At 38.3% G+C, this 13591-nt stretch overlaps 1 protein-coding gene across 2 annotated transcripts; it reads right to left on the reverse strand.

Moving 5' to 3' along the window:
* Positions 1 to 291: 291 nt before the first annotated feature.
* On the reverse strand, positions 292 to 13573 carry LOC136256791 (receptor-type tyrosine-protein phosphatase F-like). 2 transcript variants are annotated; one of them, XM_066049816.1, is made up of 26 exons: positions 13414 to 13573; positions 12920 to 13201; positions 11775 to 12059; positions 8895 to 9085; positions 8719 to 8836; positions 8005 to 8172; positions 7474 to 7851; positions 7137 to 7400; positions 6194 to 6460; positions 6014 to 6089; positions 5486 to 5813; positions 5391 to 5427; positions 4939 to 5080; positions 4512 to 4782; positions 4273 to 4363; positions 4084 to 4160; positions 3989 to 4025; positions 3688 to 3914; positions 3296 to 3601; positions 3089 to 3232; positions 2815 to 2908; positions 2630 to 2706; positions 2008 to 2250; positions 1192 to 1346; positions 989 to 1124; positions 292 to 584 (listed from the first exon to the last, which is right to left on the reverse strand). In XM_066049816.1, the coding sequence occupies exons 1-26, from the start codon at positions 13466 to 13468 to the stop codon at positions 396 to 398; spliced, it is 4638 nt and encodes a 1545-aa protein (XP_065905888.1). In that variant the 5' UTR covers positions 13469 to 13573; the 3' UTR covers positions 292 to 395. The 2 variants fall into 2 exon arrangements, with proteins under 2 accessions (XP_065905888.1, XP_065905887.1); XM_066049815.1 differs by having other exon boundaries at positions 5486 to 5816.
* Positions 13574 to 13591: the final 18 nt, after the last annotated feature.

Below are 13591 nucleotides of genomic sequence, written 5' to 3' on the forward strand. Positions count from 1 at the left end.
AATCTCCTTTCTTTCTAATCATGTTGAATTGTTGCTGGGTGACACAAGCAGATGAACTTTTGTACCAATCAGTGTAGATATGTACATGGCAAGCTAGAGAATTGGTGACTTTAAACAGTATTTTTTGTGGGTGGGAAACAGTGAGAAAGATGCTGGCAAATGCTGTGGCAAAATTGACTACATGAACTCTACAAATGATCACATTGGCCATACCTCCATCTTGACTTAGCCCACCCATCCAAAACACTACATGGGCTATAATACCTGTATATTTCGGTTTCGCTTGGAGGGTAAAATTAATTGTAATGGTACAATTAAATAAAATGTCAGACTCAACTCATTACAAATAAAATAAGAAGTATTTACATGTTGTTGTGATAATATAATTATAATAACTACACATTAGAGTGTTGCATATAGTCGACATCTGAAGAGCTGAAAGTGTGTGCAGAGATGAGCACTTCACTACCATAATAAGGTAGTTTGGAGTGGGAGTGAGCAGGAGCAGGTGATGGACCATTCCTATTGAACAAATCTGATCCCACGTACTCCACTAGAGCATCATACAAGAACCGATACTGTTCCTATGGAGAGAAACAACAAACAATTTAAACACTGTGATGTAACTGTAACACAATATGTGACCGGATTTGCGAAAAGGTACCTTTTTCACACATTTGACATATCAGCAAACAAAATGATGTAACACTTGACTCCTTATACTGATTAACTTGCTCTTAGTATCAAATTGTAGCCAGATACTGTAGCTACATGCAGTATAAATTGCAAGCAATTATATGCAATGATCAAAAAGTTATGAAGCTTTAAAGTTCACAAAATGGGTCAAATTTTGTGTGTGAAAAAGGTACCTTTTCGCAAATCCGGTCACATATATATTGAGTAATGACTGCACACCCAAAATTTCTGACATACGCATATAGCTAAAAGCTCTTGTAGGAGTAAAGAACTAATGTATACTAATACTTACCATAGTTTGTACCATGGCTGCTCGTTGTATTCGGAGAACCTTGACTGCTTGAAACACGTTAGCTGTTCCCTCAATCTTCAACTGATCTAACAACACTCGAAGAGCAACAAACACTCCAGTAACAGCAACACCAGCTCTGTTGTGATATAGTGTATGGTGAAAAGAGTTCAGTACAATGGAGAACAATAGATGTTAGCACTCACTTGCAATGTACAGTGATTGGGTCAGTGGTTTTCAATGATCGGTACATTTTGTTTACTTCTTCCATCAGATCAATTAGGGGTAGTCCTGAACTGGGTACCCCAACTTCAGGCCAGCCCAGAAACTGGAAATGTCTAACTACATGAGTCTCCTTGCTCTACAACGAAGACAAAAAAAATGATACAAATTCTCCTACATGCATGCATGGCACACACCAACACAGACTTACATACGTACGCACTAATGAGCGTATGCGCAACAAAAGCAAAGCCAAAGCCTCTGGCACCCATGTGAAACACAGCTATTACCGCCCAGCAAACCAGCACTGGGATGCCTGTGCACTACTCAGGCACTTGAGTCTTGTGCAGGCAAATTCTCCTGGGGCAGGACTAGTAAGTAACCCACAGGGGGGCTGTCCAGAGACAGAGAGGTCGAGGACCCAAAGTTCTACAACAGCCTCAACACCGCTAAGTGAGGCAAGGACAGTTGAATATTTGCTTCCCCAAATAAACACCAGGTACCCATTGATGTTACAGCTGGGTGAACTACTTTCCCAGTTGACAACAGGCCACTAGGTACCCAATTAAACAGCTGGGTAGACCAGAGCAATGTGACTCAAGTTTCTTGCTCAAGGAAACAACACCAATTTGGCATAACCAAGCATTGATCGTGGGACCTTTTGATTATCAGGCCAATGCTCTAGTCACTTGGCTATGCTACTACACACGTGTGTGTGCATGCGTGAGAGCACGTGCGCGTGGGCACACACACACTTTATCTGCAAACCAATCTTGACCTATTCTACTCAACAAACTCACAATGTAGTCTGTTAGTTTAAATTCACGGTAGGTATAATCAGCTGAATGACGTTCGGTAGTTGGTTCCACAGACAAGTCACCATAATCTTTAATTCTGTCTACCGGCCAGTATCTCTCCACACCTCTTTCCATCACCATGACAACAATTGGAGAACGACGTTCCCACAACATTCTCCAGAAGTCAATTACAGTCACAGGTAGTGGAGACTGAGCAGCTATGAACATGTTCTTACTGAAGTATCCCTACACATATAGAGATGAAAGGAGGATTACCACACATGTGGAATACAAATATAGTAGATACATTGATGGATAACACAGACACTAGATCTCCAGTCCCAGGGAGTGGAGACTAGGTGGCCATAAACATATCACAAAGTTTGAAATACATAATACAAATATGGAACACAAGTTGATGTGCACCTTAGATGCTAGACCCCCCTAGCTGACTGGCCATTTAAACTAAGCAATTGGCAAATATGTATGAGAGTTCAATTACAGTAAACATAATACAAAAGGACATATTGTAAGTACCCATTACTACTACAGCAAAATCTTTCGACAAGGTTCCATCCCATACACAGCAAATAGTGTACGTATTGAAATTCATTGCCCTGCTCACATTAATGTAGCTGCCATTGATGTAATCAGAGCAATCTTCTCCAGGTATAGCCTTCAATACTACCCTACTGGTCTCATCTGTATAATAACAATGAATATGATTGAGGTGAGACTATATGGAGACAGTGGACATTGGAGACTCAGACAAAATTAATGCTATAAATAGTTTAAATTTAAATTCCTTACATGGTAATACATTGACATATCTATTCTTCTCTTTATTAGCAGGTTTCTTGGCTGCTAGTAATTGTTGAGGGTCAGCCTTCTCCAGTGCAAGTCTCTGTAGTTAGTAGACAAGTATATATAGCCCATCATTTAATAGGAGAATACATGACTCCAACAGACAATAATTACACATTGTGTTGAGTCTACATGTCTCTATTTAAATATTCTCTGAAAATGTCCTCATGTAAGCTGATACCCTCAAAAGCTATAGAATTTTAGTTCACATGGTATGTACCTTGAATTCTTCTTCTAAACGTGATGACCCATCTGTGATCTGGTTGAGTTTCTCCACATGATCAGGTAACTCTACTGCTGTACGTTCAGTATCACCACACACTATTGCTTCTGCTACTGCCTCATACGTGAAGAAGTATTGTTCCTATAGTGTGATGACAAATTGTACACATCACATCACACAGACAGACAGACACACTACACATACCTCATGTTGTACCATATATGGACGTTGAGAACGTAACAGGTTCACATGCCCATATATGTCAATGGTGGTTTGTCCTTCTCTCAACCTATGCAGGGCACTATCAATCACAATGTAACATCCAGTCCTGCCTACTCCAGCACTACAATGGACCACGGTGGGACCAGTGTCTTCAGGTAGTGCCATACAATGTAACTGTACACGACGGACAAACATCAACATTGTAGTGGTGACATTGGGGACACCATGATCTGGCCATGAAATGAAGTGAAACTGAGTAACCGTCCTTACTTCATTGGGAGAACCAAGCTGAAATACAGAAGAACACATCATAGTCAAGTTTGCAAGGATAAAATGACATCTCTAATTCTTGTTTTACAATGTGATATATGTACCTTAGAAAGTCTGAAAATCCTAATGGCATAGTCAGCAAAGTAGGTGGAGTCAAGGAGTTTTACTTGTATGACACCACCAAATGTCGTGGCTGATTCACCTCGTTCTGGCCAGTATTGGTGACACTTAGGTCGGTCCCCCTCCTCTAGTCTTGTCAACATCACTATCACACTGCTACGCTGTTCCCACATCATACGCCAGAAATCTGCCACCGTAGATACTAGCGGACCTGTGAAGCAAATAATTATAAAAACCCATTTAAATACATAAAGAAATCTTTAAATATAGAGTCCTATAGTTTACCTTGTGTGGCTATGTATCCCCTGTGTTTCATGTGACCCTAATAGGTTAGTGAAATATTATGATCACAGGTAGAATACAGTGAGGATATTCCTTACATCACAGTAACTGGCGTTGATATAGTCTGACCCTGGAACATGTTTAACTGCAGACAACTTGACCCGAGAATGATCATCTACAGGCACACAATAGTGACATTACAGACTTATGGTTGGCAAGTGTGCATATGTGAATGCAGACACACAGCACAGAAAAGTTATGGCACACACAGTCTACACTACACTTACATGGTAGAATATTGTTGTATCTGTTCTTAGCAAAGTTGTAGTCCAGCATGGAATTATCAATTGTGAACTCTCCAGAACTGTCCATTAATGACTACAAAAATGGCAAACACAATGTATAGATCTGGTACAGCAACAGAACCTCAAATTCATTGCAATCAGAAAACTTTAATGCAAGAACCAATAAAGTAATCATAATAAATACAATCCAGCAAATATACCCAATACAGAGTATAACTCACAGCAAACTCTTCAATGAACAATTGTCTCTCACACTCTTCTAATACGCTTAGTTTGTGTAGGAACCCATCAACTGGTATGGGAGGATGGCTCTCTAGTTCTGGCATCTGAATAATAGACCGGCGTTGTTCAATTGGGTCAACCAGTTTCTTCTTCTTTGATGACCGTGTTGATACTGTCCTGTCCAGTTGCAAAGAGTTGATGGATGACCTGAGCGAACCAGCTCTCTCAAATGCTCCCAGCTCTTCTTTCTCCTTCTTCTCTTGAGGATGTCTACAGGATCATTATAATAATTATGTTGATATTGAATATAACACTAGTAAACCCCAAGGCCACTTTTTTTTTATAAATACCACATATTTATTTGGAGATCAATCAACTCAATTTTTTATTTAACCATACTAATTACATATCAATCAATCATCTCACTTTGATCCACACATCATACAGCAGATCAACAGAATAATTGCAGTCAAGATGATCACAACAATCACAGCGGCCACAGCAGCTATGATGATGAACAACAACATTTCATCGTCTTCAGAACTGTCATCTTTACGAGGCTCAGTACCTGGTGGAACAACAACATTTATATCTAACATGTGAACACTTTACGACTTTCCAATTTTTTTTTGTCTTGCTCAACAGAAATGCATAACAGTGAAACCCCATCAAAGCAGACACTTCTACATGTAAATGCCTTGAAAATCAAGCTACACCTCTACATCAGAAGACCTCACTATAATAAGGATGTTACTGAGGGAATAGCCTGAAACAGATGGCTCCCAATGTACGTGCACTAGAATACATCATAACAATGTGTACTGTATTTGCTGCATCACTACCCAAGGGTATTGTGTATTACACTGCAAACAACTTACTGATGATGGTTGGTGTTGAGAAATGTAATTCCTGACCCTATTATGAAATAGAACAACATGATTTAGGCACTTCACAGTACAACAGTTGTACATACTTGTGCTTGCATTAATGCCACTGCTATTTCATAATCCTTGTCAGCTCCCAGTGGGTAATTCTCATATCCACCATATTCCCTTCCATCACCAACAACAAAACCATCATTGTTGAAGTCAGCAGAGCTGATCATGGCTGCAATGTATGCAGACACAGGGGTATAGCTATCTTGACGTTTAGTTCTATTATTAGACAAGTTTTCCCTAACACTCCGTGTACTGTCAATTAGTTCTTGAAGAGTGTAAGCATCCAGTGATTTTAATGGGTCCAAGACAGCTCCTGAATCATTTAGTATCACTTGTTGTACTATGACCAGATACTGATGGGACCTATTATGGAATAACAAAAAGTTCACTTAATTAATAATTACTTTATGTACACTCATATGGCTGCCTGTGTTTTGCCTGATTTTTTGTCTTGTACTTATGAATTATCAACCTAATTTTATAATTATTGCTAGGGTTCTGTTTAAAATCGTAATATGACTAAATTACAACTTTCTATTCATAAGTCTAGCACAAGAACTTACTCATGGGCAGAACACTGAGATGAAATAACTTCTAAACTTGCTGATTCCGTTCCAACTTCAGCTGTAAATGTTGGAACTGTAGTGAAAAATAAAATAAATAGTTACCTGTAGTACAGAACAAACTGCTAATAGTAGCACAGTAATTTCATGTACACAAGTTTTAATAAGCATTGTACTCACTATCACAAGGTGTTTGCTGCTGTACACTAACTGTTTCTCCAGGCCCAGCGATGGTATAACCAGTCACTGATACAGTGTGCAGGACTCCTGGCTGTAGTCTCATACAAGTGTAGTGTGGTAGAGATGAGTTCACTGGCTGCTGAGAGCTGCCACACTTCACTGAGTACACTGTTATTGCACCATTAGGATTGTTTGGGGGACCCCACGTGATGGATATCTCAGTGGGAAGGATTGTAGTAGTTCTGACATTAGTAGGTGCACTAGGTGCTATAGGGGATGAATAGAATATGTATTTACTTTATTGGAAAGTACGTGCATGTGCATGTGTGTGTGTGTGTGTGTGTGTGTGTGTGTGTGTGTGTGTGTGTGTGTGTGTGTGTGTGTGTGTGTGTGTGTGTGTGTGCAGCACAGCCTGGTAATTGATAGAGGTCGGGTTTGATGCCCAGTTATGCGTTGTTGTTCAAGTAATGAAGTAACTTTACTCCAGTCTACCCAATGGTAAACTGGGATAGCAAATGCTAACTGTCCATGTCTCCCAATATGGGTGAAGATCCAGGTGGGACTTTAAGTGCCCACACATTCACCAGTGGGACATGGCACACTGTGTGTGTGTGTGTGTGCGTGCAGTACAACCCCCTATTTTTAATTTTTTTTTATTGTATCCTAGTGTTTATATCATGCATAGCAAGGAACACCTTTTACTTTCAGACTAGGTCACTGATTCAGGTCCCTGCTATTATCCATGGGTCTATATTTATATTCTGTATGTTCACTTGGCTAAGAGGAGAGTGGGGAATAGAGAGGTGGGGCAGAGATGAAGATCTCTGCACACACCGTGAAGAAAGAAAAGGTGTACTGTATGTGTGTGCAAACTCATCAATGTAATTGCTATATATTAAGTGTATACCAGCTATACAAGTACATATATTCAGAAACAACATACTTGATTCCAACGTAGTGGCACTATATCCTGTAGATTTATCTCCAAACCCAGCTCTGGTATAGGGCTGTACATGTATATAGTATTTTGTGAAAGGCTTCAGTCCATTAATGACTAAAAAGGTGTCACTTGTATTGAATGATTTATGAGACACTACGATAACATGATATGACACAATTCCATTAGGCTCTGCTGGTACATTCCAAGTGATGTTAATGGATGATGAGTTTATAGCAATTGGTTCAATATGTCTGACAGGGCTTGGAGCTGTGGACAAGACATACATATTGATTTCTTTAAAACACACACTACACACACAAATTCAAATATTGAAACTTACAGAATTCAGGAGTTTTGAACATTGTTTCATCAGAAAATGGTCCAGGAGCTACAGTCATTGCAGCAATACTGATGTTGTATTCAGTGTATGGTGTTAAGCCAGTAATATTGTGAGAACGGTCCTCACTTGATACTGTTTTGTTATATACATCATCTTGTGACCTCCACTGTATAATAAAACTGTTTAGTTTTCCATTGAGGGATTCTTTAGGAGGGGATTCCCACTTAACCTGGATCACATGAGACGATACTGATGATACATTTAATGTGGGTGGTGATGATGGAGGGCCTTCCCCTGACATCACTTGAGTGGACACTTTCGGGCCAAGACCTCCTCCTGTCTTGGGTGCAACAGTAATGTTGTATTGTGTGAAATAAGCTGTAGAGATTTATAATTTCACATTAAAACACAGGGCTATAGCTATATACAGACAGTGGGAATTAAAAATGCTATACAAATACATAAATAAGCAGACTTCATACAAAAATACATAATTATGAGCACAGAAGAATTATACTACTAGAAACTCACTGAGGTTATGGATGAGATGAGATGGATAACGTGGCATGTACTCAATTTCATTCACTATCACTTTGTAATATTCAAAGATACCATTGAAATTTATGGGTGGGTCCCACATTATCATCACCGATGTGGCATTCTTCATATCTGTTGTGAGATTTCTCACCTCAGTTGGCACTGAGTAAATGAGTTGAATATATAACAATACAACCAAGAAACAACTCTATAATCAGGTCACTGTAAAGCACGGCCACTTGTCAAAATTAAGTCAATTTGAAAACTCCTCTAACGTACTGTAGGGTGTCACTTGAGGCCTAACTACAACCACCTGTTTAATAAGGACATGAAATATGACCTAACGGTGATCATATTACATCAGGAATAACAACTTTAAACAAGTGGCCATCTCTTTGGTAAACTAGAATGGCATGATTAACTAATGCCATAATTTGTCTAATAATATGCAATAGACGAACTACATATACATGTAAATAGTAGTCAAGACAGTCACCACCATATGGAGCATGCTTATTCACTATTCTCACAAACAGATCATAAAGGACACAATATATGATCATTGCATAACTTCCCATACACTAATGGGGGTAGTAATCATTAGCCCTTATGACAACCCACCAAATTCCTTATTCCGCATTCACACATATATTCATCGAATAGTACCACTGACACAAACATACGCGCACACACACAACAATCACATACCTCCTTCTGCAGTCATTAATGACACAGTGCCTCCAAGGGGACCCTCCCCAGCAATATTTACAACTCTTACAACAATAGTATAGTTGGTATAGGGTGTCAGGCCACCTAGACGGAACATCTACACAAGACAAGTGAACAATGATGGTAATACACATGTGAACTACAAATATACTCACCACATCAGTAACAGTGCTGTTCACTAGGATAGACTTCACCATATCACCATCTTGATCACTGTATGTGTACACTACCTCATAGCCCGTGATATCACCATTAAGAGTGTCAGTATCAGTCACCATCCACTGTAGGAATAACTCACTGGAATTGACCGCAGTGTAGTTGGTAATAATGACTGTGGTGTCTGGAGCTGGAAAAATAGTGTAACAGAGATATGGGATACAGTGCACTCTCATGCTAGCATGAACGGAACTACATAATAAGAAGCTATGTGCATGTATCAGTGTACATAACACATGTGGGTCTGTACACTTCCCGACTACACTACACAGATTTCGTGGGGAGTTCACTGTGTTAACTATAGAAGCTATAGAATTCCTTCTTCCTGTAATCTTGTTGGGTTTTAAAATTATCCAGTCTGCTACACAGTGAAAACTCAAGAGAATACAGCCATTATGTAGTGTAGATAAAGCAGTACAAAATATATAATAATGGGATGTCTTCCCTTTCCACCAAGTCAGGGGCGGATCCAGGAGCTGCCAAGGGGAGGGGCACAAACAGGCTAAGTTGGTAGGTGGTTGGGGAGAGCAGATTCTCTTGTTAGTTGCTGCATTTTTGAAGCAGCAAATAATCACCTCTAAGGTGTGTCTCACTGTTGATTTTTGCCATTTTGGCTGTTGTGAAGTCTTAAAAGCTGTTTAAAGGCTTTGAATGTCTTAAATAACAGCAACATGATAATTATTTTTAGAGGCACTTAGTACGCACGAAGGTGCTGGTTGACAATTTCACAGCTAGTTTGACTTTGGTTTCAGGTGAATTTGTAATAATGCTAGTAAAATATGCATATTTCATGAGTTTCATAAACTGATCTTAGCCTTAGTGTTTACTAGAAGCATGGCTGGCTCCTCCACAAGATCGGGGGGGGGGGGGTTTGCCCCAAATGCCCCATCCTGGACCCGCCATTGCAAGTGCTTCATATATTTGTCAGTTAGCAGTTGAAGTTGTACAAAATAAAATGGCCAGCCAACATTTAAAACAGGCTTGCCATTGATATAGAACAGACCTTAGAGGGTTACATCATTACCAGATAACAAGTACACTATGACAACAGAACAGTTACTGACTATAACAACAACAGGAAAACATGTGGCTACTTGGTTACATCACTGATGTGTAATAATGAGGTCATGAACTAACTAAAATACACTAACAACCCTTGTTAAACATTCACTGGATAAACTATCAAATATTATCACGTGCTTATAAGGCAATTGAAAAAGTCATATTGGACTAGGCTGCCATTTAGGCCTAGCCAGTATACAGACTGCAGCAGCAAAGTACTTTAAATTTATATGTGCCAGTCAAATTCTATAGCTGTGTATTAAAATATTTCTCTATGGTAGCAGAGGCACTAAATTATTTCTCTACAAGCACATACCATTCAAAACTTGACAAACACTTAGATGCGACAAATGGTATAGTTGCCATGCACTAAATCTCTCGCATAACAAAATATTTTCAAGGCAAATACATTTTCTTACACAGTACTTATAAACATGGTGACCTAAATATATCCCAATGATTAGGAACAACATTATTGTAGCATGACTGTAGAAGGTGATTGCAATTCTCAACTAGCCAAACTTAGACTAGATGATTAAGATCAAAGATAGAGTTAGTCAACTCAACAGATGAGATGACAAATGTAGGAACATTCCAAACATCATTCTCTTGTGACTACATGTGTGTGGGTCAATCGAAACAGTAAATATCAAAGTTTTTCCAGCTGGGAGAGTAAATTAGATATCACCAAAACATTGAACACAATGATGTCCTCAGTGTGAAAAAATTGGACAGCACAAACTACAAGATTAGATGGTCAATTTACATTCCAATTGTCAATATAAATCTTATACATGTGAACTTTTTTTCAATCATAAGGGGGTGTGTTGTAATAAATGTGTGTGCGTGTGTGCGTGCCCATGTGTGAGTGTGTGTGCATCATTTCACCCATGTGAGCAAACAAATTTTGTGTCAAAAGCAGCCTGCATATATATATGTGTGTGTGTGTGTGTGTGTGTGTGTGTGTGTGTGTGTGTGTGAAATGAAGGCTTTGTAAACATTGTATTACACTTTCAAGAAGTTAAAGCTTATGCTGAGTCCGCTATTTCAAAATTCAAGTTAAACGAGCTAAAGAACACGTTGTAAACAACTTTACTAATGGGCTATATGGGCATAATACAACCGAAAAACAGTGTAATAAGCTTTGTAGGATGCCAGAAATAACAAAGAGAAAGAGGGTGTGTCCCGTATTTACACAAACAAAAATGAAGGGTAGCTTTGAGGCTTTTCTAAACAATCCAAGTGAGAAAACATGATAGACACACTATAAAACAGTTGAGATGATACGTTTGTGTATAACTTGTGGTTTACAGTGGTTTGTTAGAGTTACACAGTGCATGGCAACGTAAATACCGAATTATAACATGAATTATGAAACACGCTAAATTGCAGTATTTACAAATCTAATTATCTAACTGAATCACAATCAGTAATGGCAAATGTAAACTAAATTGTATACAAGGTTGATTATTTAGATAGTATTAACTGCATGGGCGACTGGTTTTTAGAAGTGGCATAACATCAGCTTGTTATGATCTGTAGACTAGCAGTACTCTAGCAGGTCAAATGGAGCCACACTGTACAGATGTCCCACCATTAAACTACCCTATTCAAACTTGTACAAATTCCCTACTTCACTTTTCTTTGAAAAATTTTCTGGTAATTACACACAAACTAAAACACTTGTCTCACAACTACACAATAACAAGACACAAAGACACATGTCAACAAAATGCTTCACTCTTTAACAAACATACCTGCAGCTAGTGTCTTGAAAGTTTTAGAACTGCTATTCAGTGATGCTCCATTATCAGACATAACTGATAGTTGTATGGTATAACTGGTGAATGGCTTTAAGCCATTCAGTGTAACTCTACCACTCAAAGATGTCAAGTTTCTACGTTGTTGTATGTCATCACGTAATTCTTCACCATACGTCACAAACAAAGACAATTCTGACGGTAGTGGAACATTATAAGAATAATTCACTGCTGCTTCATTACTCTGTACACCTTCAATACTAACTGTTACATCCAGTGTGCCTAGAGCAACAATACACAGTGAAACATTCAAGTTGCTATCACATCAATTGAAGAGAAAATAGAAAACATAAAGAACTAACAACAATTCAATAAACAGTGGGTGGTTACCTCAATATACCTTATTACTAAAAACAAGTGTGCCAGTGAATATAAAGAACAACGGTACATACACACTGACACACTATCAAATAACAACACTTATTACAACTGAAATACAATACATTAGACACTGCAAGCCTTCTACAACATACATCATAGCACAAACACCCAAACTTCTATGGTATGTAATGAATAAAGTAAAAAAAAGTTTCCTTTTCCTTTTTTATAAAGGAAATATTTTGTGGAGGGAAGAGGCAGGACTAAAGTACTGTAGTATACATACAGGATAAACAAGTATATACTCAGTTGATACCAGCCAATGCTTGCCTACATTATTAACATTCCATAACTCATATATACATATATTCAAAACTGAAAATTGTAAAGATATTACTTTACTTAAGTTAACCACAAGCCATTCCACTAACAAAAATATGATTATGACGCACCTAACTGTTAAATCATGAATAGGTGTTTTCCTGAAAGGATGTAAACAATAAGTATAAACCAAAAGTTTGCAGAGCTGGCCAACCTCATTGTTTACATGTAAACAATATCTACCATTTGTACAAGACAGCTAAAAATCAATACTCCAACAAAGAAGGAAGTATCCACACCTACATATGTACTAATAAAATTTAAAAAACAATTTTAAATTGTAGGAAGGCATTTGTGGTAGGTAGTGGGCTTATTAATTATGACACATAATGAATTCACACTAAATACTCATTATAAGTGAAATCACAGATTAAATCACTTACTAATCACAGTCAAATAAGCTGTAGAGGTCACAGTGTTCTTATCTTCATCTTCAACAACACAAGTGATTGTTGCCTTGTCCTCTCGCTCTCTCATACCAACAATTAAAAGTTCGGAGGAATTCACTTGCCAGTGATGTGTCCTCTTATGCTCTCTATCATTCTTTAACCATAATATAGTAAAGTTTCCATCACTAGATGCTACACATGTAAATCTTGCATTTTGTCCTTCAATGACTGTGAGATTGGCCGGGCCTTCAGTTATCATTAACGTTGCAGCATTTGCTGTTTATTGCAGAACAATTCAATTAAAATGTCATTAAGATAGCGGAACATGTTAAACACTTTAATCAGTCTGATCACAGGTGCAATCAACAATACAGATATGGTGTAGTTTTACCAAACACAACACAAGACTTGTACGCTAGCAACATATCTTACACAAATGCAACGTTCATAGACTACGCGCGTGCAGGGTTCTGTCATGTATAACGTACCATTCGCGATCGCTGCCAAAACAAGGAGTAAAGCGACTATCAACTTCGCTATCATATCTATCTCACATCAGGTACAATGTTAAGGGAATGTCTTTAACGAATAATCGACTAACAGAAGCCTACACGAGTTTGGATAAAAATAAATATTTCGCGCCCGTGGGAGTCTATATTAGAGAAT

The sequence above is a fragment of the Dysidea avara genome, chromosome 5 (assembly GCF_963678975.1).
Source record: "Dysidea avara chromosome 5, odDysAvar1.4, whole genome shotgun sequence".
NCBI lineage: Eukaryota > Metazoa > Porifera > Demospongiae > Dictyoceratida > Dysideidae > Dysidea > Dysidea avara.

Excerpts from the sequence above, each read along its gene's own strand:
- LOC136256791 (XM_066049815.1), bottom strand. The coding sequence starts at position 13,468 with ATGATAGCGAAGTTGATAGTCGCTTTACTCCTTGTTTTGGCAGCGATC. Across the intron at positions 3,915-3,988 it reads GGGATACATAGCCACACAAG|GTCCGCTAGTATCTACGGTG; the intron begins GTAAACTATAGG and ends TTTGCTTCACAG. Across the intron at positions 585-988 it reads CAGCCATGGTACAAACTATG|GAACAGTATCGGTTCTTGTA; the intron begins GTAAGTATTAGT and ends TTCTCTCCATAG.